The sequence below is a fragment of the Amblyomma mixtum genome, chromosome 1 (genome assembly GCF_055824585.1).
Source record: "Amblyomma mixtum isolate Tamu chromosome 1, ASM5582458v1, whole genome shotgun sequence".
NCBI lineage: Eukaryota > Metazoa > Arthropoda > Arachnida > Ixodida > Ixodidae > Amblyomma > Amblyomma mixtum.
This window is the reverse complement of record NC_143012.1, coordinates 135,602,044-135,614,224: the sequence shown is the minus strand read 5'-3', so window position 1 is coordinate 135,614,224 and position 12,181 is coordinate 135,602,044. Positions and strand designations below refer to the sequence as shown.

At 49.3% G+C, this 12,181-nt stretch overlaps 1 protein-coding gene across 3 annotated transcripts in view; it reads right to left on the bottom strand.

The window, feature by feature from the left end:
* Positions 1-11,586, bottom strand: part of LOC149367674 (uncharacterized) — a 247,321-nt gene extending 235,735 nt beyond the window's left edge. The window contains exon 1 of one of the 3 annotated variants that reach the window (XR_016285090.1): positions 11,393-11,585. Coding sequence is in view for 2 of the 3 variants with exons in the window: in XM_089556781.1 (XP_089412907.1) it covers positions 11,393-11,480 (88 nt within the window). In the remaining variant the exon portion in view is untranslated. Of the gene's footprint in view, positions 1-11,392 lie in introns of all 3 variants that reach the window. The other 2 variants (XM_089556781.1, XM_089556773.1) reach the window with 2 other exon arrangements.
* Positions 11,587-12,181: the final 595 nt, after the last annotated feature.

The following is a 12,181-nucleotide window of genomic DNA, read 5'->3' as shown; positions in this document are numbered from 1 at the left end:
CATTCATTTGCGAACCTCTCACGGAAGCGAAGGACAAGCCTGCTTCTTGCGTTGTTAGCTCACATCCGTGTGCTCAAGAATACGACAGGCTGCGCAGCTGTCGCGTGACGCTTTCAAGGTTTTCGAAACCCTCACCTCATATAAGCTCTCAATCATGAATACTTTCATTGATTAATTTTTGCGCGAAACCGATGAACAAGGCGGCCGCAAGGGAGACTTTCTTCGCCTAGCAGACGACGCGCTCGCCGCGCTGGACCACCTCTGGCAACAGCACCCCAATGTTGCCCACGCGCCGCCCGCTGGTTGCGGTACTTTCAGACTTTACGGAAAACTGCTTTGCAACGCCATCTACAGGCGGCATCTGGCATCAAGACAGCCAGTCCGTGACCTTTATTGTCAGCAGGCATGTCGCTTGGCTCGTTTAAATGTTTCGGGCTTTATCTCCCCAAATTGCCGCAGTTTTCCGTTGCTCCGGCTCCCGCCGCGTGGAGTATACCACTTTTGTCCACGATAGTACATAATATCCGCCATGCTGCAGAATCCACTTGCACAAACATTATTGTCGTACCTCTCATGCCTTTTCTAAGACAAATCTGTATTGAATCAGGTGAAACGCATGGTATTTTATGGAATAAGGAAAAAGCGGAGCAACTTCCCAAAGTTGCCAATCTGCGACGTACCAAACATGAGCAAATTATTCACCCAAACTTTGTTTTAAGCACCTAGTTTTGGCACAAGAAACTTTAGAGGGCCCAGAGAGAGTAGACAGTTTTTTGTGCAACAAATTTCTCCCAGTTTTTCGCACCGTATTTGCCAGAAAGTGAGAATCGAGGAGTTATAGAACGAAGGGTTGAAGCCGCACATTCTCTCGAGCTTTTTCTTCGCACAGTGTCCTCATTCGCGTCAAACATTTTATATGTCTTCATCAAAACCTCCATTCCGTAACCAGTATATGTCATGCAAATGCTACGTCGCTACTCTATCGTGTATGGAGCACGTGTGTGCGTAGCGTGAGAACGCGAGCTTGCTATACCCACCGGAAGCCCGCTCGGGGGCTTTCTGACGGCCCAGCTCCCACGGTCAGTCTGCTCTACGAAACCCGCCAATAAAAGAAATGTGTTCCATTCCATGCGCTACTTGGCTCATTCTTTACCTTTGCACGACATACAATGAAACAGCTATTTCGCGACATTTCACGTTAAAGTTTTAGAGGTGGCGGAGGACATTCGAGATGAGGCGCCTAAAACACCGACAGCAATCTCGAACCCCGCCGAAATTGCTGCACGCTGTTACAACAATTCCGAAGAAATCTGGTGCCGTATTGCGTAGCAAAAGGGCAAAGACCTGCTCCAGCGGCGATAAGAAAGAAAAGTGGAAAAACAATCATTACGAACCTTTACGGCAATATTGTCCCTGATCTGAGCATCAGCACTGTCCAACCCCTTTGATTTGTTCATGGTACTCTCATAATAAAGAAATGCTCCTTAATATTATTATACTGAAATCGAGAGTGAAAATCATTACCAGTCACTGCAATTAAATTCAGCATGCTCTGCAGCGCATCCTTTTTTTTTCGTGTACTTGGTCATCTGAGAGGTGAACGAAATGTGTTCCAAGCATTCGGTTTGAAATTATTCGTGCATTATCTTCATTTTTTTGGATTTGGTTTCGACCATAACATTTCTGAATCGTACACGCCTAGTCTTCAGTTGGAACGAAAAAGATTGTAGTCGCCTTTCGAGAACCGCGCAGTGAACAAGCCGGCTCGCCACCTAAGAGAGGTATAGGCATGACCTGTATGAGGTCAGCTCTCTTGAAGTCATGCCAGCAGAAAGCTGCAGGTAGTTTTCAGGGCCAAGTGGATAAGCTGCTGCAGTCAGGCTTTCCGCCACCCGTTCTTCAAGCAGTGGTGGAATCTCTGTTGTGGAAACTGCGGAACAAGGTGCGTGGACAAGAGGAGGCGATCCCTCTGGACAAAAGGCCGCTTGAAGTTGTGCCCTATGTGCACATGATGGCCCATGACCTCAAGAGGGTGGCAAGTAGGCAAGGCATTCAAATTGTTTTTTCAGCTCCTTGCAAGCTATCGCAGCTCTGCGGGCGCGTGGCGGAAGGTAGGCGCAGGGTCGCGTGCACGACGAAGCATGAACACAGATATGTCAACTGTGCCACTGATGTGGTATACCAGTTCCCGTTGCGATGCGGCAGAGTATACATACGTTGGCCAGACGGGTCAATATCTCAACGATAGGCTGCGACAGCACTTCCGCTCCTTGAAACCCGATAATGGCGCTAATCTGCCGAGACACTGCAGGAATGCGATGGCTGCTACCCACAGTTGAACAAAGCCACCATCATCGGAAGGGGCAGGTCGAGGCTTGAAAGGGAGATTTTAGAAGCGGCACACATGCGCAAACTTGGGCTTGATATGTGTGTGAGCGAGCCTTCCGTGGCGCTTTTAGATAAAGAGACCCGGTTTCTGTTAAACCATTGACGGGCATTTCATTGTTTTTTTGTTCGTTTTTTGTTCGTTTCGATGTATTTCATTAACTATCTCGTGTGTTCCCCGTGTCACTATCTCAGTTCTCGTACGCTATGCGCAGATGCAACTTTTGCTGCAACATGTCTTTTTTCAATAAACTTCAGTTGCTAGTTACCGCTCGTCCTATCCTCTTCTCGTTCTTCAATCCTGTCAAGTTCGCGGTTATTCCTCCTCTCCAACTTATCCTGAAGACTTAAAAATTTCCTCGCCGCAACCGCTGGCTCATTCACGCTGAAACGGCGCACAGAACTTCGGTATTGCGGCAACTTTTTGTTGTAGTAAGTTTGTCAACAGTACTTGCCTGGTTCAGCCGTGCATGATGCAAACACGTAATCGTCTGCCCAGAAACCGACGAACCGAAAGCCGCCAACTCTGGGTTTTCGCGAAAGGGAGTATGTCGCGCCATCTGTTGTGTGCACAGGAAAGCGCCACGACGCGAAGGGCGCCGAGGTCAGCATTACAAGCTGCGCAGGTCCTTTGAGGCGCCACTGTCACCCTTTGTGGCAATCTGGCGCTGGCGGCTTTCAGTTCGTCGATCCCGGCGCAGTCGATTACAGAGTTACATCATTCGTGACTGAATCAAGTAGTAAAAAGGAATGAAAAACTCGCTATCAGACAAAAGTTACCACAATACGCAAGCTCTGTGCTCAGTTTTACCGCAAACGAGCCAGCAGTTGAGGCGATAAAATTTTTTGAAATCTTCAGGATAAAGGTGCACAATACTTTATATTACATGTTTGTTTGCTGCATGTTTTTGAATCCCGTAGTCATATAATGAGAACGATGTTGGATTTCTTAAACAAGTGTGCAGTGTGGAAATGACATGGTACTTTGCAGCCCAGGCCGAAGTTTGGTCATTTTTCATCAATATTGCCACGCGACTGACCCGCCACACCTCCGCGCTGGGCCGCGAGGATCACAAAGCGGACACAGTAGCGTGAGGAGCGCTCGGGCGGTGGTGGAGTCTTCTGAGATTAAAACTCTAAGCTCCGCTTCTACGCCTGTGGTGGCCCTCCTTCCGCGTCGTGGCAATATAAACAAACTCGCTGTTCTTATTCAATACATGAGAGCATTCGGATTTCATAATGTACTTTCCACCACAATTACATTGTATTTATTCGAACTAGGCCGATAGTATTGTAGAAAACGCGATATATGAAGTCCCCGGTGCCGGTGGCAAAATGCTACCCAGGTTGGCCTGCCCTAGACGGGCGGTCGCATATGCCCGTCTTCCTTCGCACGGAGGATATTTGGCGATATATGAAACTCTCAGCTCGGATAATATTCGAGGATTTTTTTTTTTCGTTGCATTAATAAAATATGACGATGACGCATCAAAGCGCAAGAAAGTACCCCGCGGGTGGCACGCCACGAAATGCCAACAGCAGACGGCACTGTAGGCGTTGCTATCCGTACCCGATGCCGATAAGAGAACTCACTAGAACCTGGCTATCTTGTACACTGTACACTGGCTGTCAATATTCACCTGCTCTTCTCTTCGTGTGGTGCTTTGGGCACGTTCCGCGGCGGTGCGAGTTTTCACACGCGATTTTCCACCGACGTTATGCCACCAAGCAGATGATGTCATTATCGTGCTGCCTTCAACCGAAAAGTTGTGTTTGCTGCAGAGCAGTCTTCAAACCTGCAGGGCGGTCGGAACTTCGGTGTAGACGAAAGGAGAATCGCCGTTGGAGGGGACAGCATGAGGAAATTTTTGTTTGCGCCGCAAAGAGGAGGGCCTTCATCGGGCCGCTATCTCGAAGTGGAATCCGCACCGGCACGAAATCGTGGAGGTCGGCGCCGCCTGCAGTGACCACGGAAATGCTAGCAGCCAAAGCGAGAGAGCTAGCAAGAGAGTGAGGCATTCCACCTGACCAGTAAAGCGCGCGAGCTAACTCCAACAGCCCGCAGCAAGTGCGCACCGCTAGTTGTAGCAAGCTGGTCACTGCAGCCTGGGATGGCATCCCGGAAAACTTGGTTGCGCGCTCATTACGAAAGTGCGCTATTTCCAGTGCACTATAGATGGTGTACAATAGAGCACAAGGAATACGAGGGACGGAAAAGAAACGACGCAGACAAGCACTATAGCGCTTGTCTGCGTCGTTTCCTTACCGTCCCCCGTGTTCCTTGTGCGCTTTTGTTACACCATGAACGTTATCCAACTTGCCCAACTTTCGGCTTTGGTTAGTACTATAGATGGCGCAGAAGATTTTGCACTGCACGAAGAGAATAATGATAAAGAGATCAGCGATTACTAGGACGAGTGAGCGGCAGCAGATTCGTGGAAATAAATGCCGTTCGTGCTAAGATGAAGTTTATACTACAAGATCAGTTGACTAGGGAGTTGTGTGAAGCCTATCACATTCACAAGAACAGCGACACGTGCGTTAGCACACCTTCTGTAACCATCCATGAGTGTGAGATTTTTTATCTGGATTGCTAACTTTCTTTTGTGTTCTTTTTTGCGGGAAGCGCAGGCGCTTCGGGTTGTCCTGTGAGGGTATATAACCGGTGTGTTTCTTCAAATAAACTTTCAGTCGTTAGTAGCGCTTGTCCCTGTCCTTCCTTCTCTGTCTTTGTTCCTCGTCGCGGCGCTGGTGAAGTTGTGAAGATGTACCAACTAGCTCAGATCACGGTTTCTCTACCGGCAAAAAAAACAACGTGAAGTCTGACACTGCTTCCTTAATATCGCCCTGCGTTGTGAGCCGGTAGAAGCTTTCGCGCAGGACCTGCGACGCGAACGCCGCCTACTCTGAAGACAGTGTTCGGCGCCGTCACTGCGACGGCACCTTGCCCTACTGCTTGACCTCATGCGATCGGTCACTCGTAGATACCGGAGGAGACGATAGCATACGCGTGCGGGGTGCACGCGCGCCGATACCGGGTCTGCCTTCTGTCGACGCGAGATAACCTCTGCCTCCTCTTTTGTCTTGCGAACAATCGGCACTGAGTGGCCGGTGTTTTCACAAAGAGCACCTTTTCCCCTTTTAAAGCATTATTATTGACTGCTTTCTCTGGAAAGAGTACGACTATTATGAACCCGTTCACAGTCTTCTAAAACGTGCTGCGCATGTATTTCGCGCTTCAAAATTTTAGACTTTGATCTTTACGCAAGCGTACGACGCTAGCAGAGTTTCTGCGATATTGCCGCTGAGAGCCGACGCTTTATTTTTCTGTTTTTTTTTTCTGTCGTGAATCTTATTTTTACAAGTGCAAAAGTAATAGTAGGAAAATTTTCTACGTATAAAAATGTTGTACTCATTCCAAACTGATTTCCCTCCTGCCCGTTATTCTGCCAACTCTTGTAAGGGGTCGAGAGCCTTGTGCAGCGGTTCTTCGCAGCTTCTGACACTGTGTATGTGTTGCGGCGGCCGTTCTGCAGAAAATCCGGCGTCATCGTCGGCGTTGTGAACGAGAAATCCTCGCAGAAGCGACCTAGGCGGGTCACCTATAGGTCATGTGACCCTGTGGCGCCATCATAACCTATCCACCGTTGCAGGTGACAGTTAAATTATTCACAGGTCGCGAGCCCGAGCAGCCTGGATTGCACAAGCTCCACCGGTAACAGTACCTGCCTTCGGGTCCATGGTGTAAAGTGGAGAATGAGGAACTCGGCATATGTAGGCATTAACACATTAATGCTATTGTGTAATGCGCTCGTGGCGGAGCTTAAGTCTCCCCTTCAATGTTTAGTCCTTTCTCCTTCCTTTCAACGGAAAAAAAGTAAACTTGACTTGGCTTGACCTAAACTTGACTTCTTTACGCTTACGATATAAGTCAAATGCACTGCTGTCTCTCCAGCACCTTCCGAAAATTAAGAAGTGTAAACATGAGATTTAGCTCGCAATTTGCTACCGACGCTACGTTATAAATCGGGTACCGAAGGGCCTAAAACGCCTAAGCGCAAAAGACACGAAAATTACAGCCGCTGAGTAAAAAAAAAAAATTTCTAACAGAGAAGCGCAAGCACGCTTGCTTGACATTGTTTCAACCTCTCCAATTTCGAGTAACTTCGCAAAGGATCCTACATATAGAATCTGTATAAATGATGTCGAACGTTACTGAGCACGGTGGAGCAGAATCTTCTTTTAATAAGCTACCCTCATCGGAATATTGCTCAAACAGCACTGAACTCGGTTTCAATAGCTTTCCTGAGAAAAAGGTAGAACATTTTACTATTGATTATATTGTTTTTGCTCTTTCAGACAGTGAAATGAGATATAATAGGCACGCCCTTTGTGACAAGCGGTGTGCAAAGTCGGTAAGCCGCTTGAATTCCCTCCTTTGTGCGTTATTTGCTCGCTAAAAAGGAACCCATGCGCTTCACGCAGCACCTCACGAAGCGCATCACCAACAGCGGCGTGGCCAATATGCACTCGGTAATCGGCGATTCTTAATCGATTGGCACTAAACACGCTGTAGCTCGTTCAGTGCACGGAGATCACTGCCGTGTTCACACATTATTCTTGTAGACTGCGCAGATTTATTGCTCTCAGGCTATTCCGCCACAGAAACAGCGTAAAAGGATGCAGCCACCGAAGCTGCTACATTTATGCCTGGTAACATTGTTATTCAAAATATCTGCCCCTTTACTCTGGTCCAAGTGTCCGCCCACTGTGAGACTCCTTTTTATTTTCATCTATTTCAGCCGCCGCGGTGGCTCAGTGGTTATGGTGCTCGGCTGCTGACCCGAAAGACGCGGGTTCGATCCCGGCCGCGGCGGTCGAATTTCGTTGGAGGAGAAATTCTAGAGGCCCGTGTGCTGTGCGATGTCAGTGCACGTTAAAGAACCCCAGGTGGTCGAAATTTCCGGAGCCCTCCACTACGGCGTCTCTCATAGCCTGAGTCGCTTTGGGACGTTAAACCCCATAAAAACCAAACCAAAATCATCTATTTCATGTATTCACGAAGGATGTGAGAGAACAAGTGCATTTCAGCAGCTTGGCAAGGCTCGCCCGGTGCCATGCTTTTCCTTAGATATACAAAGACGCTAACACTCCTTAGCTTGGGCAGCGCGAGCATGCTCTTACGATGTGTGAAGTGACGCAAGCGCAGATGGGCAGCGTCGTGAGTTCCCCGCAAACGCGCATGGCGCTGCACCTTGGTAATGTACCCCTGGTCGTGAGGCGCAGCGGAAAGCTACTCCGACTATGAAACCGAAGACCTCAGACTGGAATCATAGCCGGCTGGTTATTGTTTTACAGCTCCATGCAGCGTTTGGTCAAACTCTGTCGAAGGAAGTGCAACGCCGCATGTAATATGCAGAAATACTTAAGAGAGAACTCTGCGCAAACGGAGGCAGTGGGGAGACGCAAAGGACACGCACAGTAACCCCTGAATTGCAGCAACATGATCATGCTTGATTTCTCGTCAGCGATGATTACTGAGCTATATTCCTTAAGGCAACAGGCTTGCTTTCGGCCTTTTGACCCGATTCAGCCCGATCCCCAGTGCATTGCAAGTTTTACTAGCCATAACACTTTCGCTTGCTGCAATGCCCGGGATATAGGCACGTTCGTTGACTCGAATTCCAGCTCGAATATCAAAATATAAAGAGACGATTGCTCCTTCACACACACTGTGCGTTTTGTACGAATTTGCTTTCTTGTAATAACAGAGTTTGGTCAAGTAGACCCCGCCTCCAAAGCTAACTGTGCTCTGCTTTAGCAGCAGGTCAGCAAGAGCCCACCAAGAAATAATGATATCGTGGCATTTTTTTTTTCAGACTGACCTTTCATCATAGCTTGACGTTATTTATTTGAAGAGTCAAATCTACGCGGACTAGAATAAAAACAATTTGTGAATGCCATCGTCGGGAAACGGTGCAAGCATGAAACGCTTCGCAGCTGGGCCGGTGTGCCACATTTCCGGACAGCTCATAGATGCTACCAGCCACAGTCTTTCTTTGAACCTCTTTCGGCCAGGCGTTTAAGGCGGCTTCGGGCCCGACTTTTCTTCTTGGGCCGCCTAGGGCCGCCTTTTCGCATGCCGGCGCATAATGATACGGCGTCCGCCGAGCGCCTTTGTGCTCCGGCATCGAGCCCGCGTTGCCTCCTCGCTCTGAACAGGCTTGCTGGCCCTGCAGTCGCCCAGCCCCATCCGACAACTCCTGCCGCCTAAAGCATCGGAGTGCCAAGCGATCATGCAGCGCGTGCAGCTTGGGACGAGACGAAGGGCGGCCCATGAAGATGACATGCATCTTAAAGCAGCGCGAAACACAGGACGTAGTGGAAGAAACAAGAGGCCTGCCGAGCGAACCTGCAGAGAGTTAGTTGAGGCGTTTCTGATAAGCGAGGAGTCAAAAACATGTGTCGCCTCGTCTTCTATTAATCTCGTGGAAAAAGAGATTCGCGCTCTCGAGGAATGTGTGGCGACAGGGTGATGGCAGGTCCTTGTCATGTGCCAAGATTGCTGAATGGCTTTGTTGAGATGAGGTGTTTAGCCTTTCGCTGCATGCGCGTACGGGCTTTTTAGGGGCTATCGTGATGTGTCTGTGTTTTATCGTTGTGTTTGGTGCTTATCTATCTAACCCTTCTAGGAATAAATTTCAGTTGTTAGAATTGCACTCGTGTCGTCTCTTGTTTCTTCCACTACGACCTGTGTTTCGCGCTGCTTTAAGATGAATCCGTTCCAACTTGCCCAGTTTTCTGTTCACGATGACATGCATCTACTTATCGCTTCCCGTTTAGTGCCACTGCGTTAGGGGCCCCCATCTGTTGTCTCACGCAGTCGGTACCAGCACAGTTAAAACAATACAGCCTGTCAATACTGAGGTTCTTGTTGGTGCGGCTCATATGCCGAAATGCTAGCTTAAGGAGCTGTCGGTACCCTGCACTACCTATGATCCGCAACAGTATTAGGAGCGCCAACCACTACTAGACGCTTTGTGAAATAGCCTCTGCACACAGAGTGAAATATTTTACGTAAGCGTGTTAAATAGCCACCATGCAGAAAGATAATAAAATAACAACCGAGCCCAGGTGATCTCAGGCGCCAGTCATCCGCGCCGCCAGTTCTGCGCTAGCGGAGGTTGAATCTAGCTCCTAACACATTTCTTAGCTTTCTTTTTCACGAAAGCTCAACGGGCAGAAATACGTTCTAGTTTCGGGTCCAGATTCAGTGTCAATTTCGCCACGAATTCGGAAAGATGTTGGAATGAAATTGTCGACAGCCATGGCTTAAGGGCTAGGGTTGGAAGGATTTCGCACCTAATATAGTTATAACTGCTTACGGGGAAAGGCACAGGTCTGCAAACTGTCTCAGAGCGGTATCTGGACGCCCCAAACTGCGTCTTTGGGGTGGGAAGAGATGGAGCAGGGGGTGAATGGAGAGACGTCGTTGTAGCGCGCTCTTTTAGACCACTCGGCATTAGTTAGATGCGCAGATTTCATGCAAAACACGGATGCCTTCTGCATTTCGCAGCAGCTGGGATTCGCTCCCGCGATAGCGTGCTCCCGAGCCCAATGTTGCATCCACTGAGCCACGCGACAACTGCTCACCGGTACAGGAACGCTTGAGTTACCATTAGCTTCTTGTTACCTCCAGTACTAAAATGAGGTGATTCGTTCCATGGGCACGCTGAACTTGAACCGCCACACAAACACGCTGCTGGAAACCGCAAGTGGTTGAGGAAAGCCCGCGGCGTCGCACATTTGCGCCAGATAAAAGATGCTTCCTTGGATCCGCTCCGGCCAAATTATCAGGTGTTGAAGCAAAATATTAAGAGGTGCCCAACCTGCGGGACTCTAGCATTCAAAGTCCTGCATGGCTCGATCCCACTCCATTGCCATATGAAGCGAATAGTTACGACCCCGAGCAAGCAGATATTGTCTCGCGAAGCGATGGCTGAGGAGAGCCGACGGCACCGACTTGAAGGGTACGCAGAACAGTGGTCTTATCCTAGCCCCGACTGCCTACTGCTTGGGGACCGCCCATGTTGCATGGCTGCTGTGAAGGATGACTCTCGTGCAGTTATCAAGGGTAGAAACCTCGAGCAGTTCTCTGGACCCCTGAAACAGACTCCGATACTAACTCCAGTAGGCCTGCATCGACAGACGTTTTAACGATACTCCACTGAAAACTGAGTTTTTGTAGGCTAGAAGAGGGTTTTAAAAAATCTACCAAATGCAGGCATCGCCCCCACCGGCCTTTCTCGCAAATAACTGACGCGACACAAAAAGTTTTTTTATGCGTGCATCTCTGAGGTATAGGCTAGGCCACGCAGTTATTTTCGGTCTCGACCTCGCGAGTCTCAGTGGAGTGGCAGGGACAAAAATTACCGGAGCCACTTAAGTGTGACTAATAGAAAAGCATTTATTTAAATTTCCTTCTTATTCCAATTCTATTCGAGTCGTATTCGTTTTTTTTTTTTTTGTAGTGGTGCAGTTGTGAGTTCCAGTACTAACTGTTACTGGTTTCGTGCTTTCCAGTCTTTGATGACATTACATCGTTTCGACCAATCCCTCGTTTTGAACGCCACTTTTGGGACCAAGTTTCTGGCGACGCCGGGCTCCCTCTGAACTTATACGTCTAATTCTTTTGCATTAAAAATCATCCGTTTATAAAACCAATTCCCTCGGCAGTAAATGCCTCTTATGCCACCGGGCAAACATCGACACAGTCAGAGGTAGCCAGAGGGTCAATTTTTACTAACACCAAAAATTCGCTGAAGTTGTCCTCAGTCACTCTGTGATGGCAGCCGCCACGCAGGTCCGCTGTGCCGTGGTGCTGGCGGCCGATTGCAGTAAGCGCTGTGGTTCAAAGCATCGTACCTATTTCCTACGCATCGGCGCTTCATGAATGTTCGATGCGAATCGAACGTACGCAAATGTAGTGGAGCATCGTGAGACTCACCTTTGTCCAGCCAGAGGGAAATTCCCCGCCAGTAGAACTGCGCCAGTAGCGCCCACAGGGCCGCTGCCAGCGCCGACGCCGTCCTCATGGTTCTGTCCGGCGCGGCCACTGCGTGCGCCTCTTATCCGCGCAGATAGCCGTGAGCTCCGATTAGCGGCGCGTGCCGCACGGCTCTGTGTTGTGCGCGCCGGTGAGCAGACGGAGCAGCGCCCCTTCTTCCTCTCCCCTCCAGGCACGGGGCCTGCATTGCGGACGCTTGGCGTCGGAACGGTGTGCGGCCGCAGAGGACCCGGCTCTTATAGGCGGAGATACGAAAGAAGCCCGAAGTCACTGAAGTCATGGAGAGCCGAGGAGAATGCAACATCTTTTCGTGCGCGTTCGTGGTGATCAGTGCGGGAAATCAGTTGCGTAATCTATCAGGAAGAAGGTAGCTTCTCACAAAGAAAAGCAACTGCATGCCACCGGTGGGACCCGAGTCCACGACATCCGCCTGCCGCGTGCAGTGTGCTCTTTTAAGTGAGCTGCAGGGGCTTTCAGGTGTGCTACGTGTAACTTAACCTCCATAGTGGTCGCTAGCGCCACAGAAGCTCATCAGGTATAGGACTGGATGCGACATGCGTGGTTCGGGGGTTGATTCCTACAGCGGTTGTCTTTTTCTCTTGTTACTGAGCGCCTCTCTGCTACCTTATTTATTACACAATCTGTAAATAACCGACGCTAATCAGTACGAATATTAAAGCTATGTTATATTCCGATCTGCTCCGGTCGGCCTGTTTCGTATGGGTGTTC